This window comes from Scardinius erythrophthalmus (genome assembly GCF_964197995.2).
Source record: "Scardinius erythrophthalmus genome assembly, chromosome: 1".
Taxonomy (NCBI): Eukaryota; Metazoa; Chordata; class Actinopteri; order Cypriniformes; family Leuciscidae; genus Scardinius; species Scardinius erythrophthalmus.
In genome coordinates, this window is record NC_138221.1 from 26,417,992 (window position 1) to 26,427,033 (window position 9,042).

Below are 9,042 nucleotides of genomic sequence, written 5' to 3' on the forward strand. Positions count from 1 at the left end.
AGGAAGCTTGTTTCCACCATGGAATAAAACAAATTGTAATTTACTTTTTCCAGAATTTGCAGATATAAACTTAGAATTGCAAGATATAAACTACGAAATTACAAAGTAGCATCTCGTAAATAAAAATAAAGTAATTTTTTTAAAATAAAAATTGATTTTTATTTTATTTTATTATAATTTTTTATTATTATTCCATGGTGGAAACAGGCTTCCATAGTTTCCTGTCACTTTTGATCAATTTAATGCATCCTTGATGAATAAAAGTAAAAGTAATAATCTTGCTGACCACAAATATGTTTTGTGACACTAGTACTGTTTTCACTTTTATAAGCATAAAGAAAGGAAGAATATGTTGGTGAGTGTGTGTTGTTCACCTGCAGCATGTGTGTATCCACAGAAACAGAAAGAGCTCCACCGTCACACTGCCATCTGAACGCCTCTCTGCTTCTGTCCATCACGATGACCTCTTCCTCGTCTGAAGGCCTCGTCTCAGAGCCTGACGATGAAACCTCAGTCACAAACCTCGCTGTCTACAGGCAGCTGAACACTTTTCTCAATATAGTCTGTGAATGTGTTGGCAATATGTGATGATAAATGTTTAAAACAGTAGTAAGCCACATTAATATCACATGAGCTCATTATGTTTTTTGCGAGTGATCATGTCAGAAATAGTTATTTTGCATTTGAATATGACTTTTTGTTTTTTGAGTCAGAGGAAACATTGTGGTTCATGCATCACACTGGAAATAAAATAACAAATTAAAGACATTTAAGGTGAATATGGTTAAAAAATTTGCTAATATGCATCACTATACATCCGCAGTTGATTGATTATATTAAGAATTACAAAAAAAAAATAAAAAGTTGCATGGACATTGGACAAAGCCAGGATCAAAATTCTTGTTTGATTTTGTTGACATATTAAAGATTTTTATAGAAGGGATTTTGAATATCTCGTTTTATTACTATATAAATCAGAAAATACCATCAACAGACAGAAAAAAAAACAAAAAAAAAACTTTTTCAGCATGTTTTTAGGAGGAAAATGTAATATAAATCAGTGTGAATGATATATGAACAAACCCCTCAGTAAAAGCCTTCAGAATACAGACAGGAATAAAACTGTAAAGTTTGGTGTGTGTAAGAGCTGCTGAAGTGGTGGGAAAAACTCACAACCAATAGATAAAATCTACTAAAATAAACACTTAAATGTATTTTGGATGTTTTCTAAGCTCTAGTCTGAAACAACATGTTATGAAATGCCAAATAACACAAAATCTCAAAATTGACCAGTGCACGAAAAAAAACAATGGTTTTGCCTTAATGCATTGCATTGTGGGATATAGGATATACAAAGGCCATATTTGGGAATTTTGGGCATCTAGGACCAAGTCCATTCTGACTTCTCAAAAACTGCTTGCCGAACTCACAATTAAATAACATATTTCAAATCAGCAACAAAATCTGACATGAACTTTCCCATAAAGGTTGTTTCTTATGCTCAAATAGCGTTAAAAAAGTGTATTGCGCGTTGCAGTTTCCCCCATTCATAAGTAATAGGAGTATACACATGTTGCGCACATTAAAAATGTCACTCACCTTTCCCACCTTCTCTTAACTTTATCATGAAGCGATTGGCCAGATCAGCCTCGGTGTATGAGGTCACTTTAGGAAAGCCGTTCTGATAGGCCCATTCTAGAAGGTCGGGGGTGCTGTGGAGGTCAGAGGTCACGGTGCTGATCACGCTGAGGTCCGGGGCCTGAGTTCTGTACGGTAGACTAACGCTGTTGGACGACTGAAAGAAACACAACTTTAGCAAGTGTTTGGACAAGCACACAGGTTAGAAATACAGATTGATGAAGTTCTGCCTTACATAGACCCTGACGTGACCTCTGACCTCTGGAGCCACCAGAGCCCAGTTGACTGAAACTGCACTGCTGAGGATCAGCACAATCCTGTGGTAACCTGAAAGAGCCACAGGGGGCAGCAGAGAGACCGACACCTCCACCTGCAGAGACCTGAGACAGAGATGACGTTACTTTCATGATGTTTTCATCACTTTCCACAGCATCTGTGATGGGTTGTCAATTATGACAGAGAGACATTGCGAGTTTGTTAAATAATAACGGAAAACAGCAATGCTGTTATGATGGAGCACTGATAGGGAATTAAACAGTTTAAATGCTTGCTTTTTATTCAAATGAATAGAAATGCAATGCATTATTTGGGTTATTACAATAAAACATTTATTTTATTATTATTATCATTTTTATGTATGCCTTTTATTTTCATTTCCCCTTTCATTTCAATACATTTATTAATTTCTTAAATTTTTATTTCTTTTTATTTGTTTCTAATCTACCTTTAAAAAAAAGTTATGTCATTTTACATTAAATATTTATATATTTATATCATTACATAACATCATTTTGTCAATTTATTATGTAAAATACTTTGAATTATCATCATGTTAAGTGGGTTTTATATACATATATATATATATATATATATATATATATATATATTATTATTATTATTATTATTATTATTATAACATTATACTATGTTATTTTTATGTATGCCTTTTATTTTCATTTCCCTTTTCATTTTAATACATTTATCAATTTCTTACATTTTTATTTCTTACATTTTATTGTTATTTATTTCTAAATAATGTACCTTTTTTACATGAAATATTTATGTATTTCATGTGTTCATTACACAACATAATTTTGTCAATTTATTATGTAAAGTACTTTGAATTACCCTCATGTTAAATGTGTTAAGTTAATGTGTTAAATATATATATATATAATTTGTGGTTGGGGAGCTGAACTGACCCGCACAGGCCGGAGCCCGAGGACCACAGCCGGATGATGTGCACCTCCGTCTCAACCGGCTCGTCAGTTGGCGTGCAGCCATGAACCTCCTGTTCCTGAATCTCTGAGGACAGATAGTTCTGCGACAGAAACAGAGACTGCAGGCGGCACTCGCTCGGCATGCTGGGATCTGCTTGGGAAATGCATTCGGGATGCCCCACATGAAAAAACACTGTAGTATATTATAGTAAAAATACTCTATACTATAGTGTTTTTGAACCATATGGTAAACTATTGTAATTGTACTATAGTAAAATGACCATATGGTAATTTTTACCATAATAAAATACCATAATAAAATTACCAAATGGTAATTTTACTATAATATACTATAGTATTTTTTCCTGTGGGTGGGTGAAAACCATCATAAAACACCATCCTGCATGTCTGTGTTTGTTCTCACCCTCTCCCAGATGGAGGTACACGCGGTTTGCGCGGACGGTGTGTGTGAGCGACGAGAGGGTGGCGTGTCTCTGGAGGATCCAGCGCAGCAGGACTCGAGGACGCCGCGGCAGAGACCGAACCTGAGCCACGCGGATCGACAGACTCGAAGACTCGACCGTGGAGTTCAGAGACACCTGGAACAGCAGTGCTGGGGAAAGTTACTTTTAAAATAATGTATTTCAATATTACGTTACTCCCTAAATAAATGGCAAGGAATGCGAGAAGTTACTTTTGCTTTTTACTTTTTCTCACCTGGGCTGCGCTTGCTTGTTTGTTAGTGAATAACAGAAAAAAACGAAAGTTTTTGGCAAATGTAAAAGCCTTTCACACTGAGGGCCCTATCACACACCCGGTGCAATGCAGCTGCAGGCTCGACGCAAGTGTTTTTTGCTAGTTTCAGCCTGACGCAGTTATCATTTTCACATCTATTGTTTTAATAGCAAATGCATTTGCGCCCATTTGTGCACCCATGGGCTGCTGGTCTGAAAACCAGGTGTGTTCAGGCACATTGTTGGCGTGTTGCTATATTTAGAGGCAACTGAAATAGACTGCGAAATTACTTATTTGAGAAACTCAGATATTTTGTTGTAAATGTAAGATTAATGCATTACTTGATTCGCTACTAAAAGTAATCAGTGTTTGGTTTAATGTGTTACTCCCAACACTATGGACACCTAAATGTAATTTTTTTCATAAATCCATCAAGTTTTCTAAACAGTCAGAAACAGAAATCCAGCGTCAAATGGCTTGAAACTTGAAAAGCGAAATGACTCTTTAAAATTACACTTTTTTTTTAATTTGATGAGGTTTGCATCATTTTTACTGTTTATTCCTGTGAAGCTGCTTTGAAACAATCTGTATTGTATAAAGCGCTGTAGAAATCAACGTGACTTGACCTGACAGTAATAAATAGGAAAATACCATCAATTGCAAAATCCATCAACTATTAAATGACTTGAATTTCAGCTGTTCAGTTCAGTTCGATAACAGTGTACAATCATGAATTCGATTTCAGATATAAAGCAGCTCTATCTCTGTTGTAGAAACAATCGGCACTCAGAAATAGCCAGTAAATGAGACAATTAACTACTACTAAGAAATGCAAAAACACATTAAATTAAACGTCAAGTTTTAAGTAGAAAGACTTAAATAGTATTTTCGTGCAAATCGTACTCCAATAGTGACATCATTCAGCTCAGTTTCCTATTAGCCTATTGATTCAGTTTAGTTCAAAAACAGTCAATGTCGCAAAGTTGCGCATCAATTACGCAACAAATTTGATTCAGCTGTAAACCAGATCAACAGAAGACAATAGTGTCCTTATTGAGTTTCAATTCTGTCAAAGCAGTCAAATCGATAATATTAACTTTGTCTTTTAAAGGAACACTCCGACTTTTTGGGACTTTAGCTTATTCACAGTATCCCCCAGAGTTAGATAAGTCCATACATACCTTTTTCATTTCTGTGCGTTCTGTAAGTGTTATTTGACGCACCCACCGCTAGCCTAGCTTAGCACAAAGACTGGATGTAAATGGATAATGGTAGCATACTAATCCCAATAAGTGACAAAATAATGCAAACATTTTCCTATTTACATGTTGTGATCTGTATAGTCACAGCGTGTACAAATAACAAGGCTATATGAGACAGAGACCATTTTTAATCGTATAAATACTGGGAACTATATTCTCACTAGGCGTAGGAGCACAGCTACTTGGGCGGAGTGATTAGCGCAGCACACGAGACGCCCTGTTGATGGTTCCATAAACAAAACAAACGTGACTAACTAGCTAGTAGCGAACGTGACTCGTGATCATGGCTGACTTTGAGGAATTGTCAGAGGAATTTTACTGGGTATCAAACCAAGATCCAGAACCATATAGTTTTGAGCCAGAATACACAGACGAGGAGTTACAAACTTTGGAAGCTGTAAGACAAGATACAGCGAACACCCATGATTGTAAACTATAAATTTACTATCTAGTAATTGCTGACTCTATTACACCAACTCTGAGCGAACTCTCTGCTCCTCACCACAGGGCGTCTCGTGTGCTGCGCTAATCACTCCGCCCAAGTAACGTTAGCTGTGCTCCTACGCCTAGTGAGAATATAGTTCCCAGTATTTATACGATTAAAAATGGTCTCTGTCTCATATAGCCTTGTTATTTGTACACGCTGTGACTATACAGATCACAACATGTAAATAGGAAAATGTTTGCATTATTTTGTCACTTATTGGGATTAGTATGCTACCTTATCCATTTACATCCAGTCTTTGTGCTAAGCTAGGCTAGCGGTGGGTGCGTCAAATAACACTTACAGAACGCACAGAAATGAAAAGGGTATGTATGGACTTATCTAACTCTGGGGGATACTGTGAATAAGCTAAAGTCCCAAAAAGTCGGAGTGTTCCTTTAAGCATTAACTGAGCAAGCCAAATTGACAAAATTACATCCAATTAAAACATATTTAATCAACAAAAAATATTAATACAAATAGCATAAATAATAAACTGTAGTAGCAATAAATATGAATAAAAAACTGTAATAAACAGTTATGTGATCGAGTGAATCACACACACACCTGCACCAGTACGTTGATGTTCTGCGGGAGTCCCTCGTTCTCCAACACCCAGCGCAAGGCATGCTGGGAGCTCAGCACCAGAATCACCGGACGGTTGACGGGCCGCGAGAGGGTCAAAGGTCTCAACACCACCGTCACCTGTGAACAGGACACCTGAGCGGGACGTGTGCACATCGACGGAACCAACGAGCGGACAGACAGAGGTCTCGTACCTGCGTATTGGAGGCCTTGCCTACAGAAATCACATGGGTCTCTTTAGCTCCGCCCTCTCTGGCGGCACAGCCCGTTCCCGCCTCGAAGCGCTCCAGCTGAGCCTGGACGGGGTGCAGCGCCTCCACAGGCCACATGGAGCACTGCAGCTCCCTGCTGGACACTGACACACAGATCAAGGAAAGTTTATTTGTTTTGTGTCAAGATGCACATCAGTAATGTTTTTTTCTAAGGCACGTTTAGAAAAGCTATTTGACTCGAAACAAATTTTTTAAACATTTTTAAAAATTGGGTGTTCAAGACCCTAGGACTTTTGTCACACTTGAACAACGAATACACAAAAAAACCCACCACACCAATTCAGTGGATGGGGATTATCAGGAGGCCATGATTGGCAAGGGCCAATGGGTGGAATGACACCGGGGTTACACCCCTACTCTTTACGAGAAGTGCCATGGGATTTTTAATGACCACAGAGAGTCAGGACCTCGGTTTTACATCTCATCCGAAGGACGGAATTTTGTGGTTGAAATTTAAAAAAGTAACAAATCCTTCACTCACAGGTCAATTTGACCCCCATAGGAATGAATGGAATGTGAGGAATGCTAAAACTTTGCAAAAATGCTTTTTTTTTCTTTCTAATGTCTACATGTGTATCAGAAGAAACTGACTTTAGGTATTGCTCCATATAGAGCTATACGTCCATCTAGTGGCAAGAGTCATGAAATATCATGTTATATTATTTTTTCACAAGAGGTCGGCAAAGACTAGCCTGGCTCCGCCCTCCTACGTACTTCCGCTCAATTTCATTTTCCTTCAGTACTACGTCTGGGACTGCTGTATATTCTTAGGTTTCCAGAAACAAATTTTTTGTAGGACCAATCAGCGAATAGAGGGAGTGGCTGAGAACGATGACGTTGATGTGATCACACACATGACTAGCGTCGGCCAATAGTGAGCCTGCGTGTGACGTACAACACACAGACGCGCTGCTTTATCAAGACTCGAGGAACAGAGAGAAGGAAATGAATAGTGGAATAAAGTAGTTTTTTTTGTTTGTTTTTGCGCACAAAAAGTATTCTCGTCGCTTTATAAACTTTATAAAAGACAGACATCTTATTCTAAACATAATCCTCTGATCATTCGGACGACCACACGTTAGCGATTGGCTATGGCAGATCCTGAGTGACTCTGGGCAGATCCAATAGTTTTGAACTTTAACAGAGAACCCGCCTACAAGGAAGTAAACGTTTCTCAATGGAGCGAGGCCAGACTCTCTGTACAAATGAAATGTACGAGAGTCTGGTAGAACCAGGCTAGGCAAAGGCACCCAGTGTAAGATATTTTGAGCTGAATAGAGAGCCAAAGTCCCGCCCCTCCGCTTCCGGCTCATGGGACCTTCTTTCGAAAAAAATATGTATGGAAGTCAATGGCGAGAGACAACTTATCTTTTTATTCCGTCTGAACTGTGCCCTGAACTACACATATGATGTTTGTCAATTTAAAAGGTAATTATGAAAGTCAAGAAAGTCGCAGTTTGTCATAAAACGGAAGAGTAACGTTTAGTTTTATGTGAAAATCGCTCAATGAACTACATCTCTCGTCTCGCACTATGTACGTCACAAGATCCGTTGCTCGTATGTGTGTATTCTGGCTCAAAACACTCAGGCATGACGGCGTTACGTTACGATTATAATGTAAGACTATAGAAAAAATGACAGACGTTAGCTTCAGTAAAGTTTGCTTCATTCATTGAGAGAAAAGGTATGACGTCGCATGTGCGCCTTCTGGGTTTGTAGTCTTTCTAATTACGTATTTTCACAGTCTTATACCTCAGCAGTTTTACATCAAGCTGCGACTTTCTTGACTTTAAAATGTATCTTTTAAATTGACAAACATCATATGTGTAAATCAGGGCACAATTCAAACGAGATCAAAATATTTGTTGTCTCTCGCCATTGACTACCATACAATATTTTTCCGAACTAAGGTCCCATGGTGGTCGACTGAAAGGGGAGGGACTTAGGCTCTCTATTAAAGGGGTTATGCATGAAATTGTGAGTTATTTTGAATTTAAGTTGAAATAATGTGAGGAATGCGCTTAAATCACTATTTATTTCTTATTTATTGATCAAATCTAGTAATTTAAAGGTAAATAAAATAAAAAAGAACAAAAAATCTCCAAGAAATTGCATTAAAAAAGAGAAAAAAACATTATCAAAATGAAATAAAATAAGCTTTCTTGAAAAAAAAAAAAAAGTATACTTTTAGGGCTTCGGGTCATTTTAACCGGCGAGGGAAAGATGTGTTACAAAGTGCGAGGAAAGGATGATGAGGGTTAAATATTTTGAAGGCCTAATCCTGGTTTAATAAGTTTGTGAAACCAAGCCTGAATTAATTAAAAACACAAAACATTTCTGGTGCTGTATTTTCTTTCACTGAAACAGAGAATTTGCTATCATTGGTAATATGGTATTCTTACACTATCTTAGAGTACAATGATACGTAATTATTAATACGATAATTCATGGTACCACCACTGTACTCCAAAACACACACGTGCTAATAGTCACTCACACTTATTTAACATAACAGCTTACGTCCAACTCTGAGACGCAAATGAAACTCACAGTCCCGTCATACACAGCGCAGGACACTGTTAATGCATTCACTCTCTCTCTCTCTCTCACACACACACACACACACACACACACACAATCACCACACGTCTGCTCAAGCTTTCACATGCACCCTTGAGAAATGTGTCTGGCTGCTCTCTCTTTCACCTGCATCACAGAAATAATCTCATCTTTATAATCTCTTGTTCTCTGTGTTACCCAGAGGGCATTTTAAAGTGTGTTTTACCTGCAGTTCCCGCCACCGCCTGAAGGAGGCAGAGTAGAGCACAGACCGTCCAGGGCATCAT

At 38.0% G+C, this 9,042-nt stretch overlaps 1 protein-coding gene across 1 annotated transcript in view; it reads right to left on the reverse strand.

Moving 5' to 3' along the window:
• The window catches only part of engl (endoglin, like), a gene marked incomplete at its 5' end in the record, with an annotated part of 23,458 nt that extends 14,416 nt beyond the window's left edge, over positions 1 to 9,042 (reverse strand). The window contains 8 exons of the mRNA XM_081373707.1: positions 375 to 496; positions 1,600 to 1,795; positions 1,874 to 2,018; positions 2,841 to 3,009; positions 3,283 to 3,457; positions 5,907 to 6,044; positions 6,119 to 6,279; positions 8,982 to 9,042. Of these exons, the coding sequence (XP_081229833.1) occupies positions 375 to 496; positions 1,600 to 1,795; positions 1,874 to 2,018; positions 2,841 to 3,009; positions 3,283 to 3,457; positions 5,907 to 6,044; positions 6,119 to 6,279; positions 8,982 to 9,042 (1,167 nt within the window). The remainder of the gene's footprint in view (positions 1 to 374; positions 497 to 1,599; positions 1,796 to 1,873; positions 2,019 to 2,840; positions 3,010 to 3,282; positions 3,458 to 5,906; positions 6,045 to 6,118; positions 6,280 to 8,981) is intronic.